The 21,876-nt window shown below is 47.0% G+C and overlaps 1 protein-coding gene across 10 annotated transcripts in view; it reads left to right on the top strand.

The window, feature by feature from the left end:
• The window catches only part of MAMLD1 (mastermind like domain containing 1), a 116,638-nt gene that overhangs the window by 41,306 nt on the left and 53,456 nt on the right, over window positions 1-21,876 (top strand). For all 10 annotated transcript variants that reach the window (XM_060087661.1, XM_060087657.1, XM_060087660.1 and 7 more), the window contains exon 2: window positions 21,401-21,559. In XM_060087661.1, coding sequence (XP_059943644.1) covers window positions 21,464-21,559 — 96 coding nt within the window. In that variant the 5' untranslated portion in view covers window positions 21,401-21,463. The remainder of the gene's footprint in view (window positions 1-21,400; window positions 21,560-21,876) is intronic.

Raw genomic sequence — 21,876 nt, 5'->3', positions numbered from 1 at the left:
TAGAATCCGGCAGAGGAGGAGGGTGATAGAGTCGTCAGCTCCCTCCCGTCCTGGCAAAGACCAGGCAGCCTCTCTTGTGGGGATGCCATGGGGTGCTCCAAAAGGGAAGGTGTACCCGTTTTCCAAAATGTCTTTTTTAAGTGTAAGTTTTACATTTAGGAATCGGGGGGAAGGGAAATGAGCATTTTATAAAGTAAGCCAGAGAAATTGGCTGCTAGAGTTGACATAGAAATGGTGCGTGGATGTGGCTGTCAGAAATTGAGCCTGACCTTGAACTTGACAGGAGTGAGCCTGAGCCTCGGAACTGGGTGTGTCCCTTCCCCTCTTGTTTGGCTAGTGCCCTGTGTGTTCTGGGCCCTGATGGGAAAGGAACTTCCTGGAGGGCGCAGAGCAGGGGCCCAGCTTACATTGTTTGTCATCCAGAGACGACACTGAGGCCCAGAAAGGGCCAGGGACTGCCGAAGCCCCACAGCGAGGGAGCAGCAAAACGTTTCAAAGCCCGGCCTCCTGACTCCTAGGCCGGCTCGTAGTCCTGTCCCAGTAGATTGTCTACAGCCTGCATTGGTCTCTTTTGCTCTCTGTCACCCAAAAGTGTTTGCAGCCGAGTAATTTTTGAATGTTGAGACCCTTTTCAGGGTCATCCGCTGCAAGGGGGGATTCCCGGCCCCTGCTCATCACTGGTCACTGTGTACCTGCCCCATGCCCGGCTCTCTTCTAGGGACTGGCAGATAGCATGGGCTCGTATTCTAGTCAGGAGAGACTGGACAGAAAAAGAATCAATGTGGCTGTCTGCGCCATGACAACATTTCACCCCACCCAACAGCTATGGCCACTGTGGCCAGGTTCCCCTCTGCCAGGACCTGGAGGGGGGTCTAGAGGAAGAAAGTGCTACTAGTTAATGTTTGGTGGGGCTTACCACACGTCAGCAACTGTTTAAAGCACATTACAGATACCGTGCCTTTGATCTTCACCACAACCTTACCGGGCATATGCTATTACTATCATCTCTTTTACTGATAAGGAAACAGACGCACAGAGAGTTTGAGTAATTTCCCCAAAGCCACACAGCTAATGAGCAGCAGAGCTGAGATTCAAACCCAGGCCATTGGGCGCCAGAGTCCATGCTTTAACTGCTCGGCTACTACACTCTCAGGATGGGACAGAATCTGAAGTCACCACGTTCAAGGAAGGCCCAGGCCAGGGTCCAGCCCTAGGTCCTCCCTACTAAGGGTGAGTACCTTCACCCTGGAAGGAGCTCTGAGACAGCCAGGTGCTAGCTGGGTGTCACCAGGCCTGGCCAGTGCCCCGTTCCCCTTTCTCAGCCCAAACACCTCCTCCGGGGAAGGAAGCCCAGCCCTGTTTGCTTCACAGAATCACGATGAGGCTCTGAGACGCCAGCCCTGATCACACCAGCTCCCCACCCAAACGTGTATTAGCACTGACTACCCTCCACCATCACTCTGGGTTCCAAGCTGGGACACCAGGTTTTGTAGAGAGTGGGAGACCGTTGCCATGCCAGGCGACCTGCTTACCACCACTGCCTGTACCAAGGAGCAGTCTTGCCAGCTGCAAGGCCATTTCAGCCTTTGGTGTGCATGGTGCCTCTTGGGTTTGGCCTCCAAGCCAGGTGGGGAGGCTCTAGCCAAGGCCGCTGTGGCATCGTGAGCAACAAGTTGGACCAGAGGCTTCCTAGAGGCAGTTTGTCACTGTGTCTGGGAGGCTGTCACCACTTCCCACACTGCCCTGATCTCAAGCTTGCCCTACAGACCTGCCCAGTGGGACCCTTTGCTGCCAAGGTGGCTTTCTCTGGCCCATTTCCTTCTTTCCTGGGTCCCAGGAAGCCAGCTGTCACAAGCTGTCAGAGCTCTGGAAGCAGAAACTGCACTTCCTGACGGGAGAAGCAGGCGGGCCACAAGTGAACTGAGTCCACTTTGTATGACTGGCCTGTTTGCTTTGCACGTCACATTATTTCGAGTCAGATTTAGGAAATCAAAATGTAGTCATTAAAACCATATGATCGGGCTTCCCTGGTGGCACAGTGGTTAAGAATCCACCTGCCGGGCTTCCCTGGTAGTGCAGTGGTTGAGAGTCCACCTGCCAATGCGGGGGATACGGGTTCGTGCCCCAGTCCGGGAAGATCCCACATGCTGCGGAGCAGCTGGGCCCGTGAGCCATGGCAGCTGAGCCTGTGCATCCGGAGCCTGTGCTCCACAATGGTAGAGGCCACAACAGTGAGAGGCCCGCGTACCAAAAAAAAAAAAAAAAAAAAAAAAAAGAATCCAACTGGCAATGCAGGGGACACAGGTTCAAGCCCTGGTCCAGGAAGATCCCACATGCCACAGAGCAACTAAGCCCATGCGGCACAACTACTGAGCCTGTGCTCTAGAGCCCACGAGCCATAGCTACTGAGCCCATGTACCACAACTACTGAAGCCTGTGCACCTGGAGCCCGTGCTGCGCAACAAGAGAAGCCACCGCAAGGAGAAGCCCACGCACCGCAAGGAAGAGTAGCCCCCGCTCGCCACAGCTAGAGAAAGCCTGTGCGCAGCAACGAAGACCCAACACAGCCAAAAATAAATAAATAAAGTTAATCAATTAAAAAAACAAAAACATAAGATCTAGAACCATATTAAAAGTCAAGGATTGAAAATGACCACACAGAATGTTCAAAAGCTAATACGGTGTTAATGTGGTCATACCGATTTTCATAGAAGGAAATATAGTCACTCATAAGGAGGAGAAATTAGCAAATCAGCAGCCCTGGGATGCTATTTTGTGCGACCCTGAGGCCCATGACCCGACATCAGAACACCTCAGAACAATCCTGACTGTGAAGGAAAGAAAATCCTGTTATTCACTGGGGACCAGCATGTGAAGCTCTCCCCTATCCTAACACTGTGCCCTCAGCCGGCGCCCTGCCTCTTCCAGCCTCTGGCTGACTCAACCATCCCCCAGGACAGGGACCCGCTCCCCGCCTCGCAGGGCCACTTCCAGACTCAGCCTCTCCCCTTCCTGCATGCCTCAAGGTGTCCTGTCCTTCACAGCCAGCTCCCTGCCATTCTGCAGCCCTTTGTGTCCTGTGGCCAGTCCCTCCCCTGGTCCAACTATGCATCTTGTTGGCAACTAGAGCCCAGCCCAGTGGATGCAGCCTGGGTGGATGGGCTTTGCCTCTGGTCCATATGGAGCTGTGACAACCTCCACCACTAATTTGATCTCTCTGTCTCTCATAAATAGCCTGACAAGTTTGTTTTTAATCGAACTGAATACTATTCATTTTATTCCAATTGCTATACTCCTTTCACTACCTCAGGCATCACAAACCCAACTTTGGAATTTTTGAGGTATGCAGTTGCTGGTCCCTATCTTTCTTTCTTTTTAAATTCTTTTATTGAAGTATAGTTAATTCACAATGTTGTTTTAGTTTCTGGTGTATAGCAAAGTGACTGTTATACATATATATATATATATATATATATATATATTCTTTTTCATATTCTTTTACATTACACATTATTACAATATACTGAGTAGAGTTCCCTGTGTTATACAGTAGGTCCTTGTTGTTTATCTATTTTATATATAGTAGTGTGTATGTTAATCCCAGACTCCTAATTTATCCCTCCCACCACCTTTCCCCTTTGGTAACCATGTTTGTTTTCTATGTCTGTGAGTCTGTTTCTGTTTCATAGATAAGTTCATTTGTGTCATATTTTAGATTCCACATATAAGTGATATCATCTGATATTTGTCTTTCTCTGTCTGACTTGCTTCACTTAGTATGGTCATCTCTAGGTCCATCCATGTTGCTGTGAATGGCATTATTTCATTCTTTTTTATGGCTGAGTAATATTCCAGTGTATATATAGACCACATCTTCTTTCTAGTTACTGCAGATGATCAGATCACCTCTCCTACTTATTCAGGGATCTTGAGAAATCATCTGAGATGTCTTTTTGTTCCCTTGCTCCCGCTTGGCTTCTCTTGCACAGTATTTCTCAGATTCCCTCCCTTCTGTGTAAGCATCACGTGCTTCCTGTTTTGGAAATGCAGCGATTGACACTCACTGGGCGGCTTTGAGCCCAGGGCAAGTCATCATAAGGCTGCGCTGACCACTTTGGAGTTCGTTATGGAGGTGTGGCTCTCCTGTCCCCTGGTTACCCAAGAACACTGTCCTGAAGACAGAAGATAAAGTCAGGAAAGTGAAGAGAGGCATGAAACAGGGAAGACGAGAAGAAACCCTGTTCCATGAGCAAGAAACAACCAGTTGTAAGCTCAAAGCTCCAGACCATCTGGAGAGGCAGCAGCATCAGACAGAAGCAGCCGAGATGCATCTGAGTCAGAGGTGGAGCACAGGGCGAGTGTGACCTGAGACAGAGTAGAAGGTAAAGAGACCCCATACCCAGGGAGTCCCGGGCTGGTGAAGAGACTCATTCCCACAGAAGGAGAACCCAGGCTCTTGGGAGAAAAAACTTCAGGCTTCTTTGTAGAAGAGAATGCCCTTCAACCTGGCAGTGATAGATCAGCTGGTGAGATGGTTCAGCTAGACTAGAAGATGGTGATGGATGAAGGGGTTTGGGAGGCTGCCTGCTCACTGAGGGCCCGGGTGAATGACAGGCCTGGGCACAGAGGGAGGGAGAGCATTCTGGAATCATGCAGAACTGCCAAAAAGAACCATAAACCACCAGATGGACAGCTACTTCCGAATTTCCAGAAAAGAAATTCCTTAAACTGGATAGCTTATGTGGTTCTAGTTAGCTTGATGTGGCTCCCCAGGAAAATTGTAGAACACACTCCTAGAGCAATCATGAGGGAGTAGATAGTTAGACAAGAAGCCAGCCAAAAGTGGGTCCGAAATGAAAGCAGAAGGAGCAGGTCTCCCTCAGAGCCGCCACTGGCTCACGGGAGCAGTGCGTCAGGTTTGAATCTTCTTTTCTGTTGGAGGAGCCCCCTGGACAGGTAGGGCAGAGAAAAGCAGGCAAGTGTTTTTGGACCTCAGCAAAGCATTTGGCAGCGGCGGTTGTGAAATCCTCATTTACAGCCCAGTTATGTGATTGTGTAACCAATGAAAGGAATGAATCCAAAGGCCGTGGATCATGGATTCGTGTCCCCCCCTTAGAGAGGGAAGTCTCAAGGCAAGTGCCTCCTGGCCTGCTTCGCTTTTTCTCATTGCTCTTACCAGGTTTGGCCCTGACATAGTGCCAGAGGGTGATGAATTCTCTGTAGCAGGAAGTTAGAATCCAAAGAGATCTTGACGAGCTCAAGATTGACATGCGAGATTGAACATGGACAAGTGGCAAAAGGTCCTATATTGGGGTCCTGCATCCATCTGCCCAAGAATAGGATGGAGGAACTGGGGTTTGAGAACAAAACAGGGAGCTTCTAGTTGACCGTGATTGTGATTCAGCAGTGAGCTGGGCCTGCCGTCAGGGTGACCATGGCCTCAGGCTGCAGCGTCTGCCATGGCCCACTGGGTGTGAAGGTGCAGTAGCTGCCGTGGCCACCCCTGGAGCCTGGCGCTCTCCACTTCCCATCCAGCGATATACACAAGCAGAGGTCATCAAGCAGGGGAAAGACAGGGTGATGAGCAGGTTCCAAATTACAGGCAGTGTAACCAGTGACCTCCCCGAGCTGGGACTGGAACCCAGGGCTCCTGATTACAACTTCAGAGCTTTGTAGTGAGCGTCTGAGTACAACTCCGCGTCTGTCGCGTACCGAATAGCAAGCCTTGGGCTCATTTCGTTCTGATTCTTCTGAGTATATTGACAAATGTTTTGAGAGTTGGAAAACACTTTCATGGAAAGCAGAGACCCTCTCGGCCTCTAACTTCCAGTGCCCAAGGGAAACTCAGCAGAGATCCTCTCTCATAAAAAGCAATTTCTTATATGACTATGAAATGAATTTCATGAACCACCATAGGCTTCTTAACCATTAAAAAAAAAGCGTTATTACAGCGGTACCTTTTGGATGCACCAAGGTTATAGAGGTAACAGGGCTTTACTGAGCCTTAACTTCGCTGCAGTACAAAATGAAAAGTTTGTCTCTTTTCTTATACCTTCTCTACAACTCTCTCATACTTGCTTAGTATAAGGAAAAAGAGGAAGGATGAATCAGTATGACACAGGCAGCTTGACTGGATGAATAAATGGATGGCTGACGGGGTGAAAGAACTGCAAAGTCTTGGCACAGAAGTGTTTATTTGGAGCGTTTCTGAATTCCAAATCAACTCTGTGCACATTTGAGCATCAGGAATGGGTGATACTCCATCTGAGTCTTGAGCTCTGTGGGTCTGTAATGGTCTTAGGAATATGCCTTTTAAGCTTTAGCTGTTGGAACCCTTAAACCACAGAAATATACATTTGTATTTGACCCACAATGGAATTAGGTGGTCCTGATTTGGGTTTCGAAGAAATCAGTTTAGAAGAATACTGTGGATAAAATCAAGGAGAAACCAGAACTTCATGTTTCCTGGCTGCCTCCTCAGGTGCACAGAGCCTGAAGCAGGACTTGGTTCGTTTTCCCGAACCTTCTTCCTCCTGGTAAACTAGCACACTGCACAGGGCCCCTCCCCCCACCCCACCACACCCCCAGTTTTAAGCTCCAGCCAAGGGTATTGTTTTTTTTCTGACTCAGGGAAGACACTTTTGATCAAGCAAAAATGTCCTATTTGCCCTGGTATTAGCACTTGGGCTTCTGGGTTGGAACAGTTTTTGCTTGATAAATAGGCTAACTTTGCAAAGGCTGGCCAGAGACATCAACTTGTGTAGTTTGAACTGGGGAGATCCGTTCTTGCTCTCAACCCAAGTAGCCTACCAAAAGCGTTCCCGTCAGTGTTCCCCTCCAGCTCTTCTAGAAGCCAGAATCGGGCCGTGTGTTCAACATAGCTCTTGCCTATTTAATTGCATTTGTCTTTAATGCCTGCTTCTATGCATTTTGTTACCTGTGTTCTCGAAGGGAAGTGTCTGGGGACCATTACTGAAACGCACAGCCATTTCCCCACCTTCTTTAGTAACTGGACCCATTGTTGCCAACTTGCAATAGATAAATATCTTTGAAATTAGATTGTTTCCTCCAAAGCTGATGGTAGCAGCCTTGACTGTTTTCTTTCATTTATGAAATAATATCTAAAATATTTGCAGAGAAGGATTTCCAAGAATGGAGAGAATTTATTGCATCAGAGTAAGTACTGAAGGCACATTTCCTCCCATCAAATGGGATTTCACATGAAGTCTCTAAGTGCAACAGTAAGGTTTTTCTTATTATTGGAAATCCATCAGGAGAGTGGAATGTATTCAGGAAGGCAATTTTTAAATGTTTTTTGGCTGCGTTGGATCTTCGTTGCTGCACGCGGGCTTTTCTCTAGTTGCGGCGAGCGGGGGCTACTCTTCGTTGCACTGCGCGGGCTTCTCATTGCAGTGGCTTCTCTTGTTGTGGAGCACGGGCTCTAGGCACGTGGGCTTCGGTAGTTGTGGCACGTAGGCTCAGTAGTTGTGGCTCACGGGCTCTAGGGTGCAGGCTCAGGAGCTGTGGCTCACGGGCTTCATTGCTCCGCAGCATGCGGGATCCTCCCAGACCAGGGCTCAAACCCGTGTCTGCTGCATTGGCAGGCAGATTCTTAATCACTGCACCACCAGGGAAGTCCCCAGGAAGGCAATTTAAACATGAACTCTTCACAAATCTTTTCTAGCCTAATGCTGTTTTATCTCACTGCTCCTTAGGCCACTTGTTACGTACCCTCCCCTCCCCCGATACGCCTTCTTAGGTAATTTTCTCAGTTGGACCCGTCACAGTGTAGATGGAGACAGAAGGCTGGACCGTGGGTGCAGACCTCGGGGACACCTCCGTGCAATGCCCGGTGACAAGTGCCACATTTCGTAGCTGTGGCCTTCCTTGTTTCCTCCCACTTTCTTTTTAGAGTGCTCTGGACTCTGAGGTTGCTGAATTCTTGAGCCATGTCCTAATTCATGGGGCAGGGCTCTGATCCCCAGATGGCCTTGTTTAGAATCTGGGGGCGGGGGTCACACGAGTGTTTGGTTGAATGTGGAAAGAGGGGACCCCAAACTCTGCCCGGCCCCACTAGGAATCCGAAGGTAGCTGAGGGTCTTTCCAACAGCCGCTGAAAGGGAAGTCTGTACACTCTGCCTGGGGACTCATAGTAGGTGGATGTCCATTGAGGTGGCGCCAGCTGGCAGGGCTCATAGGGTCACCCAGGCCAGACTCTTTCGTCTGTTGAAGGAAAGTGAACCCCGGAGAGGTGAAGCGGCACACTCGTCGGCCTTGGCAGGGGGAGGCAGCAACCTCAGTGCTGCCGACACTTTGAAGAGAGGCGGGGTCACTGGACGGCCTGGGAGGCGGCCTCGGATATTTATTAGGCTTCTTGGGGCAGTACCTTTTGGAATGTGGACCAGAGGGAGCGTTAGATGGGGCGTCTGTGTCCAGCCCAGCGCACCGCAATCTCGGGAGTCAGTGAACCTGACATGTGGCGTCAACTCTCTCCCTGCCCATCGTTCCTCGCGATCCTCATCCAAGGATCTGCCTCATTCCAGTCTCTGCCTTGATTTCCCTCTCTGCTCAAGAAGAGGGTTACCTTACAATCTCTAGTTTGCCTCCCAAAGCTAAGATTCTAGGACTCTAACCAAGCGTCACTATAAAGGGACGGGGGGCAAAAGGGACTGCTCCCTTTTGTTCAGTTCATTTGCTCAGAGGTGCAGAAAGGGGCTGCCTTCCCCCAGAGCCTCTGTCACAGGGACTTTCAGGTTCAAGTTATCATCTGACCCTCACACGGTACACGTGAAAGGCTAAGAGCAGGGCATCAGCCCTGCTTTGCAGATGAGGAATCTGAGGGTCAGAGAGTCAATCATTTGTTTAAGATATAAGTGCAAGCCAGATCTCCTGGCTCTGGTGTTCTGCCCACAATTTCTCCTAGGTCACCAGCTACAAACATTTTGCAAACCTTCACTTGCCTGCTTCGGCCTGCTGTGATGGCTGGCATCAGGGCCCAAGTGGCACACGTTGATAAGTTGTTTCTACGTGCTGAAGCTATTGCGTGCCAAAATTGCCACAAAACCAAGCCACTTCCTCCCTAGCCCAGCATCTCCAGTTATTGTACGATAGGTCTAGGGACAGCATTGTTTAAAAAATCATTTCGAGGGGAAAAGAATCTTGCTTGCATATCTGCCTTCAGGGCCACAACTGAGGGGAGAGCAGGGGCGGGAAGGGAGGCGAACAACTTAGGTTCTCTCCCCTTTGCTGGTGGTGGCGGAGCCGCCTGAGGGCTGCTGAGCAGAAGCCCAGCTGGATGGCAAGGAAGAGGGGCCAGGCACCCACTGGGACTGATGGGGACATCCCCCACTTAGAAAGGGAGCCTTTCCCCCTGGGCCTCTAGTGCTTGGGTACTTTCTAGGACAGAGAGAGAGAGAGAGAAAGAGACAGAGAGAGAGAGAGAGAGAGAGAGAGAGAGAGAGTCTCTGTCTGTTTGTGCCTGTCTTTGTGCGTCTCTGTGTGTGTGTGCCCGTGTGTATCTGTCTGCATGCGTGTGTGTCTGTGTGTGCCTCTGTATTTGTATGTCTTTGTCTCTGTGTGCATGTCTATATCTGTGTGCACGTGTGTGTCTATTTGTATGTGCGTTTGTGTGTACTGTGTGACTGTGTGCATCTGTGTCTGTGTGCGTACCACCGTATGAGTGGCATGGTATGGCCCTGCAGAGGACACCGGGACAGTTTCCTGACGCCCACCCCCCTCAGGCCAACCGCAATCTTGGTGATCAGCTGTGGGGAAGCTTAGGGGAACTCAGCTTGTGGGCATTCAGCACACAGGAAAGCCAGCACCCAGAAGGGCCGTCTGGACTGTCACTTTAAATCCCAGGGCTCTTTCAATTTTCAAAGCACATGATGTCCGGAACAGAAAAAGATGATGCTGAACAAGTTCAGGGAGAAATGAGGTCTTGACGAAACTTGGCCTCACATCACCTTGAGGCTGTTTCTGCTGCAGTCGATCACGTGACAAGATCAACATTGTTATCCCTGCTGTAAGACTGTCTCGGTCTGCCCTCATTTCTGGGTGTCCGCAAGTTCCAGAAAACTCTGTTCTCTGCTTATTGTCATGGATGGACACTGTGTGCCACTCGGTCTTAGAGTTGAATCCGTTTCCAGGCAGGGCCAGCTGGAGACACAGTGATCCCAGCTGACTTGTTGGTTTGGGCAAGTCTTGTCTCCTTAAAGCAGGATTCTGCAGTCTGAGCCGACTGTATGGGATCGTAGAACGTTTGTACTTGCCAGGAAGCCCCGGCCCCAAGCTGATTCATCGCTGAGTGGCACGGGACGGTCAGGGGTGTGTGTGGTGGACAGGCATTTGTAACCTCAGTGGCATGACATCCCAAATCCAAAAGGAGGGGGACTTGGGAGGTCCCTGGCAGTGGCAGCAGCGATGTCAAAATTCAAGTCAACCAGATCTTGAGGTATTATTTCCAAACCAACTTTGTAAGTTGTTTATCTATGACGTGGGTCACTAGGGAAAGGTCGTGGCACCACGGTGTCATTAAGGGAAGAAAAGGCCTGTTGACACCCCATTTCAAAAGGAGCTAGTCCTGCTAAGAGTGCAGGATACAAACATTTTTTTTTCTCCCCAAACTTAAAAGATGTGGCTTCATCGTTTCTCTAAAAGGAACAACTTTCTAAAACCCCAAGTTAAGGAGTGATAATAATATGGGCTTTATTTAAAAAGTTTAATTAGTATCTAATTTACATACCATATAATTCACTCTTTAAAAGTATACAATTCAATGTGTTTCACTGTTTTGACTTGTCTATTCTGGACATTTCATATAAATGGAAGCATACATTGTGTGGTCTTTTGTGCCTGGCATCTTTAACTTGGCCTCATGTTGTCAGGGCTCATCCATGCTGTAACGTGTACCAGTACTTCATGACTTTTTATGGCTGCATAATACTCCACTGTATGAAGAGACCACATTTTGCTTATCCAGTCACCAGTTGATGGACATTTGGGTTGTTTCCACCTCTTGGCTATGATGAATAGTGCTTCTGTGAACAGTCATGTACAAGCTTTGGTGTAGACATGTTTTCATTTCTCTTGGATATACACCCAAGAGTGGAATTGCTGGGCCATATGGCTATTCTATGTTTAACTTATTCTGGAACTGCCAAACTGTTTTCCAGAATGGCTGCGCCATTTACATTCCCACCAGCAATATGTGACGGTTCCAATTTCTCCACGTCACTCTGGGCTTTTTCAAGTCAACTTTTACAAATGAAAAGTGCTGTATTTTAGAATATTGTTGTATTTATTAATACGAGGCTCTAATTATATGCCTTGTGGCTCTTAAATACTGTCAAGGCAGTCCTTTCAAACGCACAGAAATATTGAACAATGTGTTATGCCTTCCTAAGGACACATGGGCTCCAACCCAACGAGTCACCAAGGCTCTAGGCTGAGAGACTCCTTCAAATGGTTCTAGGGTAGCCACCACCCAAGCTTGAATCTGTTCACATGCAGTGGTAGCCGTTAGAGTTCTGTACAGAACTTAGTGTTTTACACATAAAGAAACTCACTCTTCAAGGTTAAGCAGCTTTCCCAGAGCCCCATAACTCATGACCTACAAGCCAGCCTTCCTGCTTCACGGCCTCTCCTTGGGCTCCGAGGCCCTGACTCTTCTAACATCTAGAAGCCCGGCCTTCTTCACTCTCAACCCGCCTGTCTCCAGCCTGGGCTCTGCCTGCCTCTCCCAGGACTGGCTCCCGCTGGACCGGGGCGTCTCACTTGACTCGTTACACCTTCACACCAAGATTGCTCATGGCAGATCGGAATTAGCAGCATCCAGTTCCTTTCGAGCGGGGTCAGGTGCTGCGATTACAGCCCAAAGTGCCCATGACTGACAGCAGTGAGTTTCTGGATCTGTTCCCCACGAGGCGTTCTCTGCTGGAGGTCTGGACGGTAGGAGTGGCCTTAGCCTCCTGGCCTGTATTCAGCCTGCCATCAAGCCGTGTGACCCTTCACTAGAGGTCCCTCCTTCCCATTGCTTCCTCTCGCTTTCCACATGGCCCTGCACCCCAGTTTTGTCTACAAAAGTTTGTGAGGCGTTTGCCATGAGCAGAGCTCTGTGCTGGGGGCTCCACTTCAGAGCTGCCTGGGATCAGATGATTCCTGGCTGCAGGTTCATGGGGCAGGCAGAGTTATAAGGGTCCAGAACAGGGCGTTCTCTAAGTGCCGAGAGCCAAAGACAGCCCTGGGCTCAGAACGCTCTAGCTCCTAGTCACCCAAACAAGAGAGGATCCTTCACACCAGAAGAGTAAAGAAGCCCCAAAGCTCCCGGAGGAGCTGGCACAGGCCAGCCCTCAGTGGCATCCACGCCTTTGCTATAGAAAGATTTTTATCCCCAGTGTATGAGTTTGCTAGGGCTGCCATGGGAAAGTTCCACAGACTGGGTGGCTTAAACCATAGACAAGAATTTTCTCACAGTCTTGGAAGGTAAAGTCTGAGATCAAGGTGTCAGGAGGACTGCACTCCCTCTGAAGGTGCCGAAGAAGGATCCAGTCCAGCTTTCTTTTAGTGCGTGCTAGTTCCTTGGCTTATGACAGCATAACTCCAGTCTTCACGTGGCCTTTGCCTGTGTGCGTGCCTCTGTGTCCAAATTTCCCCTTTTTATAAGGACACCCATCATACCGAATTAGGGGCCCACCCTACTCCAGTATGACCTCATCTTAACCAGTCACATCTGCAATGACCCTATTTCCAAATAAGGTCTAATTATGAAATACTGAAGGTTATGACGTCAACACATGAATGGGGAGGGGGAGAAACAATTCAACGTTAACACCAATGTACATGTCTGAAGACAGATTTGAATTATTTTGCCATTGACATTACCTTCACCCGACCAGATGTCTTCCATTCCTCTGTAAGCCCATTTGAAGTCCAGAGATCTTTTGGCTTTTTCTTTGGTTTGGAAGCTAAATTCCACCCTTGAAAAAATGAGGACTCTAATATCCAATGTCTTCCATCCTGACCAAAAATATGCCCAACAAGCCAGAGACCCAGGATGGGACATCATGGTCTCAGAGATTCCTTTGGGAGTGGCTGAGCAGAACCTGTCTCGTCACCTCATCCAGGGAGCGCAGAGGAAGAAGCAACTAAGATGGGGGATGCACTCGGGGATGTGGGGTGCACCCAACTTGGCTTCACAATGCAGCTCACCTTTATACCTTCCAGTCTGAAGCCTGAGGCTCTTTCTGCTGCTTAGTTCCTGGGGGGCAGGGGACTGGGACTCTTTTGCACTTGGAAAGGTTTCAGTCCTTCAGGGTTGCTCCATCCTCATGCTCGGCTTGCCTCCTTGCCAAGTGCCTCTGATTTGATTCTTTGTTTCCTTCCTCTGTCATGTCCAGACTCAGGGGGCAACAATGTAGATGTGACCCCAACTGGCACTTTGACGTGGACATCAGGCATCTGACAGAGTCCACAGGTCTGGGCAGCAAGAGGTCCAGTAGTAGAGGCCTTGGCTAAGATGGAGAGGGGTGAGCCAGTGATAACCCTGGGGGCCCTCGGGTGCCTTCAGAGCCCAGGCTGACGGGGAAAGAGAGACTGCCCTCAGACCTCTGCTCCGAACCTGAAGTGTGAGTACAGCCCTCACCCACATGAACAGGCTCCAGAGCCCCAGAGCAAAGCCTCTTCCTGGAGCATCAACTTACTTGATGATGGGTTGGGGGGGACATTATCTTTCTGTATTAAACCCGACACGGATATAGAAAACTGAATTCACATGGATTTCTGAGGGTGAAATCCAAAGTGTGTTTGGCAGATGATTTGGGGGTTCATCCACAGTCCTGGATTGTGCTTGGGGGAGAAACATTGCTGAGGATTGGTTTCTTTTTATGGGGGACATAGGCTTCCTGTACAGGTGTTCGTGGATGCTGCTGGGGGTGGGGGTGGGTAGGTAGCATACCCCTGCTGTGGCAGGAAGGTCTGCCCAAGGGCTGCTTCCCAGGCCCAGATTCATCTCCAGGGAAAGAGGAAACGATATCATGGCCACAGAGGCTGGCGTGCCGACGGCAGGAGACGCCTTCTGACTTGGACCAAACAAAGTCAATTTCCAGGCAAGGAACTCTCACCTGCGTTTCCTCTGTTGGCCACGCTCTCCAGCCCTGGTCCCAGCCGGTACCCAAACTCGGTGATGCGGTGCTGAGTCAGTAGGCTGCTCCTGCAGACCAGAGCATCAGGCCTTTATCCTCGGAGCTCTGGCCGCTACCTCTGCCTGTCCTCTCTACATTGGCTGCTGGGAACCACAAAGGGGTGGGTCAAGAAATCAGTAGAGTGGAGTCTTTAAGAACCACAGCGGCGTTTTCTTTTTTTAATTTTGCCTTTTTTTCCTTAGAGCTAAATGGGTAGCTTGTTTGGTATTGGTAGGTTTTGTGTTGCCAGTGCTAAAATGAGATCTGGGCCTCCATCCCTCACACAGGCTCGAGATGCTGGGCCAGGGAGTTAGTGATGCTTCAGCAGTAAATGAGATCTCCTTTTTCCATTTTTATTTGGGCGCACTGTATATTATATGACATTTTGTCCTCGTTAGGGTGTCTCTAGACCCTAGTATTTGAGTGTGGTCACAGCTGAGGCCTTGGGCTTGGCCCCTGAAACACTCAACAAAGATTTGAGTGGGACTTGTATTTTCAAGAATAAAAAGGTCTGCGCAAACTTCTGTACATTGCTTGAGAAAAGAATGCCACTTAGGGGCTTCCCTGGTGGCGCAGTGCTTAAGAATCCGCCTGCCAATGCAGGGGACACGGGTTCGAGCCCTGGTCCGGGAAGATCCCACATGCCGTGGAGCAACTAAGCCCATGCGTCACAACTACTGAGCCTATGCTTTAGAGCCCGAGAGCCACAACTACTGAAGCCCATGCACCTAGAACCCGTGCTCTGCCACAAAAGAAGACACCACAACAAGAAGCCCGTGCACCGCAACGAAGAGTACCCGCCACCCCTCTCCCCGCAACTAGGGAAAACCCACGCATCAACAAAGACCCAAGGCAGCCAAAAATAAATACATAAGTAACTTTAAAAAAAATGCTACCTTGGACGTGCCCCAGAAGCAATAAGAAGAATGTATCCCTGTGGGTCTGGACACTGAAATCCTTTTTGAATAGAAGTTAGCTTCTTTTATGAAATAATTATAGATTCACTGGAAGTTGCAAACAGGGTATAGAGAGGCCCTGGATGGTTACATCTTATAGAATAGTTGTACAGTATCAAAACCAGAAAATTGATATTGCTGCAGGTTTTTCTGAGGACATAAATTTTCATTTCTCTGGAATAAAGGCCCTAGAGTGCAAGTGCTGTGTCATCCTACAGCTGCATGGCTAGTTTTACATTTCCCACCAGCAGTGAGTGGTCCAGTTTCTCCACTTTCTGACCAGCTTTTGGTGTTCCCACTGCTGTTTATTTTAGCCATTCTGATAGGTAAGTAGTGGTATCTCATTGTGGCTTTAATTTGCAATCCTCTAATGGTTAATGATATTGGACATCTTTGTATGTGCTTATTTGCCTTCCGTAGAAACTCTTCAGTGGAATGTCTTTTCATGTCTTTCTCCCATTTTCTAATTGGGTAGTTTGTTTCCCTACTGTTGAGTTTTTGAGATTCTTTATATATTCTAGATACTAGTCCTTTATCAGATAGGAGGTTTGCAGATATTTTCTCCTAGTCGTGTTTTTCATCCTATTCACAGGGTCTTTCACAGAGCAAAAGATTTTACTTTTGATAAGGTCTAATTTATCAATATTTCCTTTTACGAGTCACGCTTTTGCTGTCAAGTCTAAGAAAGAACTTTTTGCCTAGCTCTACATCCTGAAGATTTTCTCCTACCTTTTTCTAAAACTTGTGTAATTTTATATCTTACATTTAACTATATGGTCCATTTAGAGTTAACTTTTGTGTAAGGTATGAGGTTGAGTTTGAAGTTCATTTTTTGCCTATAGATGTTCAGTTGTTCCAGAACCATATGTTGAAAATGCTACCATTCCTGTGCTGAATTGCTTTTGCATTTTTGTCAAAAATCAGTTGGGCATATTTGTGTGGGTCTATTTCTGGAATCTCTGTTCTGTTCCAGTAATCTATGTGTCTGTCCCTCTGCCAACACCACACTATCTTCTCTAATGCAGTCATATGATAAGTCTTGAAACCGGGTAGGTTGATTCCTTCCACTCGATTCTTCTTTGTCAAAATTGTTTCAGCTCTTCTACTTCCTTTGCAACTTCCATAAAAATTTTAGAATAATTTTGTCTATATCTGCAAAAAATTGTGCTGGGATTTTGATAGGAATTGGTTACAGCTCTATATCAATTTGAGAAAAATTGACACCTTTAGAATGTTGAGCCTTTCATTCTGTGAACATGGAGTATCCCTCCCTTCGTTTAGATCATCTTTGATCTTTCATGAGTGTTGCATAGATTTTAGCATGCAAGTTCTATGCATGTTTTGCTTGGTTTTCACCTAAGAAGTTTTTGAGCAATAGTAAGCGGCATTGTATTTTTAATTCCAGCGCCCATGCGTTAGTTACTGGTATTTATAAGTGCAATTGATTTTTTAAATTTATTTTGGCTGCACGCAGGTTTTCTCTAATTGCAGCAAGTGGGGGCTACTCTTCGTTGCAGTGCGCGGCTTCCCACTGCAGTGGCTTCTGTTGTTGTGGAGCACGGGCTCTAGGTGTGTGGGCTTCAGTAGTTGTGGCACACGGGCTTAGTTGCTCCACAGCATGTGGGATCTTCCTGGACCGGGGCACGAACCCGTGTCCCCTGCATCGGCAGGCGGACTCTCAACCACTGATCCACCAGGGAAGCCCGCAATTGATTTTTATATGTTGATCTTGTATCCTGAGAACTTCCTGGACTTAATTGTTAGTTCTAGGAGTTACTTTGTAAATTTGGTAAGATTTCCATGTAGACAATCATATCACCTATAAATATAGTTTTGCTTCTAATATGTATGCCTTTTGTTAGTTCTCTTGCCTTAATGAACTAGCTAGAACTTCCAGTACTGTGTTTTTGTTTTATTGAGATATATTTGACACACAACATGGTGTAAGTTTAAGATGTACAACATACCGATTTGATACAAGCAGTGAAGAGAGCAGATATCCTTGCCTTGTTACCAATCGTGGAGGGAAAGCATTCAGTCTTTAATCATTAAGTGTGGTGTTAGCTGTAGATATATTGTAGATGTTCTTTATCAGGTTGAGGAAGTTCCCCTCTAGTTCTGGTTTTCTGAGAGTTTTCATCATGAATGGGTGTCGAATTTTGTGAAGTCCGTTTTCTGCAGCACATAATACGGTCATATGATTTTTTGAATTTGTGGTTTTGCGATAATTGTAGATTCACATGCAGGTGTAAGAAATAATGCAAATAGGGCTTCCCTGGTGGTGCAGTGGTTGAGAATCTGCCTGCTAATGCAGGGAGCATGGGTTTGAGCCCTGGTCTGGGAGGATCCCACATGCCGTGGAGCAACTAGGCCCGTTAGCCACAACTACTGAGCTTGCGTGTCTGGAGCCTGTGCTCCGCAACAAGAGAGGCTGTGATAGTGAGAGGCCCGCGCACCACGATGAAGAGTGGCCCCCGCTTGCCACAACTAGAGAGCCCTCGCACAGAAACGAAGACCCAACACAGCAAAAATAAATACATTAATAAACTCCTACCCCCAACATATTCTTAAAAAAAAGAAATAATGCAAATAGATCCCATGTACCCTTTAGCCAGCTTCACCTAATGATAACATCTTGCAAAACTGTAGTATAATATCACAAGCAGGATGCTGACATGGGTACAGTCAAGGTACAGAACATTTCCATCTCTACATGAATCCCTCATTTTGCCCGTTTATGGACACATCCACTTCCTTCCCACACCAACCTCCTCCTTACCCTTTGGCAATGTCTAATCAGTCCATTTCTATAGTTTTGTCATTTTAAGAATTATATAAATGGAATCACACAGTATGTAAGTTTGGGGGTTGCCTTTTTTTTTCACTCAGCATAATTCTCTGCAGATTCATCCAAGTCATTATATATATATATATATATATATATATATATATATATCAACAGTCGTGTCCTTCTTTTGCTGAGGAGTGTACCATGGTATACAGGTACCAGTTTGTTTAATCCTTTGTTCATTGAAAGATTTCTGGGTTGTTTCCAGTTTGGGGCTATCTACTATAAACACTTGTTTACAAATTTTTGTATGACTACCAAGTTTTCATTCCTGTGGGATAAATATCCAGTAGTGCAATTGCTGGGTCATGTAGGAGCTGCATGTTCAGTTTTTAAGAAAGTGCCAGTTTTCATTCCCTCCAACAATGTATGAGTAATCCAGTTTCTCCCATTGTTGCCAGTATTTGCTGGTATTGATTTTTTTAAATAAAGGTGAAATTCACGTAACAATTCAGTGGCATCAGTACATTCACAATATACTAAGCCATCATGTATTACTTCAACTTTTTAAAAATTTTGTGGATTGTTTTATAGTCCAAAATATGTCTATCTTGGTATATATTTCTTGGATGCTTGAAAAGAATGTAAATTTTCCTGTTTCTTGGTGGAGTGGTCTATAAATGTCAATTAGATCCTATTAGATGGTGGTGGTGTTGAGTTCTTCTACATCTTGCTGATATTCTGTCTAATTGTTCTATCAACTATTGGGAGAGGACATTGAAGTCTCCACTATAAATGTAAATTTCTCCTTTCAGTTATGTTAATTTTTGCTCCATATATCATGTAGCTCTGTGGTTTGGTGCATACACATTTAGGATTACTTTTTCTTCTTGGTAGATTGACCCTTTTTCCATAATGTAATGCCCCTCTCTGTGCCTGGTAATTTTCTTTGTTCTGAAGTTACTTTATCTGGTATTACTAGAGCCACCCCTGCTCCTTTTTTAAAAAAAATTAACATTTGCATGTTTTCCATCCTTTTACTTTCTACTTGCCCATATCATTATATTTGCGGTGAGCATCTTGCAGACATCATATAGTTGGCTTATTTTTTTTATTGACTCTGTCAATTTATGTCTTTTAATAGGTGTATTTAGATCATTTCCACTTAATGTACTTATTGATGTTAGTGCTTAATTCTGCCAATTTATTTTTAATTTCTGTTTGCTCTCTATTTTTGTTTCTCTATTTTCTTTTTCCTGTCTTCCTGTGGGTGACTTGAATATTTTTTAGAATTCCATTTGATCATTCACGTACAGTGTTTTGCATGTTTCTTTTCATATACCATTTTTCTTGCTGGCTCTAGGTATTATATCATATATACATAACTTATAAGCGTCTACTGTTGTCAACATTTTACCAGTTCAAGTGAAGTATAGAAACCTTACCTCTCTTTCCACTGCTTTACCAACCTCCTCTGTTTATAAGGTAATCGTTAAATATTTCTCCCACATACATTTAGAACCACAGCATGCACTGTTATAATTGGTGCTTCAACCACCAAATATAATTTAGAAAACTTGAAAGGGAAAGGAAAGTCTATTCTATTTACCCATATTTTTTTCTCTTTCCATTGTTCTTTCTTCCTTGGTGATGTCCAAAATTTCTTCTTTTATCATTTCCTTTCCGTTCAGAGAACTTCCTTTAACCATTCTCTTAGGAGAGGTCTGTTGTTAACAAATTCTTTTAGTTTTCCTTTTTAGTTTTCCTTCATCTAAGAAGGTCTTGATTCCCCTTCCATACCTGAAGCATATTTTTCAGCACTTATTTAGATCTTCTGTTTTAGCTGACTTCCTCTGACAATGCTCTGGCAGGGAAAGGGGAGCACTCTCTCATTTCTGCCAGGTAGCTATAGAAATCCAGGCTCCCCACTTAGCCTTCATTGACACCGGGGAGGTCAGGGCTTCTCATTACTGCTGGGCAGTGGTGACAGTTCCAGCTCCCCACTGGGCTTCCACTAATGCCACCCTGGCTGGGATAGGTAGGAGTGCCTCATTACTGTTCCCCATGTGATCTCCCCTGACACTGGAAGGGATGGGATGTGGACCTGTTACCACTGTGCCAGGGGCAAAGGTCCTGGCTCTCTGTGAGGTCTCTTCTAACACCACCCTAGCAGGGACAGGGAGAGATGACTCATTACTGCTCTGTGGGAGTGGATTCTAGGCCCCCAGTTGGCCTTTACTGATGGGGCTGGGTGGGACCACCGTTTTTTCTATTAGCTGAATTAGAGTGGTTCTTGTATAAAAGTTTTCGGTCTTGGGAGGCTGCCCCTTTCCTGGTCCTTTGACTTTTGCTGGAGGCGTTTTGTCTGTGTTCATTGGCACTTTGGATTGTTGGCTTCTTCAGGCCCTGATCTGGGATCTATGAGGCAGAATGAAAACCCAGGGAGCTCGCCACTGCGTTGTTCCTTAGGTCCCAAGGTCCCTATCCAGCCTGTTTTCTTCTCTCCACCTCTCAGGGTCTTCTTATGTTTGTTTTATATGTAATGTCCAGAGGTTTCAGCTGTGCTCAGTGGGAGAATGGGGAAAGTACTTCTCCATTTTTCTAGAGCCAGGCATCTGGACATGGAAATTTTAGACCTGGTTTTGTACTGCCAAGTAGATCTATGGGAAGGAGAGCTTCCCTCTCATATGAATGTCTTAGCAGAGCTCTTATTCCACATCTACATTGCGAGAACAAAAAGAAATGAAACAAAACAAAACGAAAAAAATCCGCTGTACCTGTGTTTGCACGTGTCCACTCACCTGTCATGGAGGGCATAAATTGGGGCAGCCGTGATGGCAGCCAGCTCGGTTAGTTTTTTGTAAACCAGTTCACCAGGGTTTCATGAGCCCCTTCCAACATCCATTGCTTCTTTCCATTGACTGTCAGGTTATGACCTGTTAGTCAGCTCACTTGGCTGGGTGCTAACGGGCAGAGTGGGGAGTTGCTCCTTCTATGGGCCAAAGGCTTCAGTAGAGCTGAAGGGGCAATAAGCCATCACGTGATCCAACCACCATGGTTTTCATATTAAAAAAAAAAAAAACCCTGTGTCAGAAAACAGAAAAGCCTTTCCCCAGATCTCACTGCGAACCACACAAGCAAAGCCAGACCCAGGAGCCCCATTCCCTGCCTTTAAGCCCGCTGTTATTTAAGGTACATTGGGCTGCTTCTCCACCCATCCCTCAGCTCTCCAGTGAACTTCACTCTACCCCATGGCCAGGGACTGCGGTCTCATCCCAGCCAAGTGCCTCCCAGAGGTGCCCTTCTTCCCTGGAGGTGGGAGGGGCTCCATGAGGGTGGTGGGGTGGGAAGAGAGACAGGAAAACGAACGTGGCTGACTCCACCTAAACCTGTCCTCAGAATGCAAGTCTGTGATTCACGGGGTCAATGGTCTCATCTTCATATCTGAAAGACAGTGTACTTTTTGTCTCCCTAAGCCCTGTGTCTAGGTCGTTTGGGAAGCGCCTTGGAGAGTCAAGAATAAAATTGCAGGTCAAACAATGGATGACTGGAAAAGTCGGCTTGTAATCAAGAGCATGCTTCCCCATTTCGCCATGGTGGGAAATCGTCAGGAGCCCAGAAAGCTCCAGGAATCGGTCAGACAATGGGCTATCGGGGGGGAGGGGGGTTTTGAATGCTTCTAATCTTAAACTTGAACGTAAGATGTGTTATTGAAATTCTCTGTGCGAACTTGGTGGCGATCAACCAACCCAAAATGTAAGGAACTGAAATCTGACCTAGAAGGGATCTAGGAGATGAGCTGACCTTGCCCCTTGTGAGTTTTTGGAAGAACAGGAAATAGAGTCCAAGGTTCCATGTGGATTCCCAGTCCAGCTCTCTCTGCACTGCACCCGTTCAACTGGAAAGAGACGAAGGGTGAAAAGGGAAAAAGACCTACTTTTTCCCTTAATAG

The sequence above is a fragment of the Mesoplodon densirostris genome, chromosome X, assembly GCF_025265405.1.
Source record: "Mesoplodon densirostris isolate mMesDen1 chromosome X, mMesDen1 primary haplotype, whole genome shotgun sequence".
Lineage (NCBI taxonomy): Eukaryota > Metazoa > Chordata > Mammalia > Artiodactyla > Ziphiidae > Mesoplodon > Mesoplodon densirostris.
Note: the sequence above shows the minus strand (reverse complement) of the source record. Positions and strands in the feature narration are given on the sequence as shown.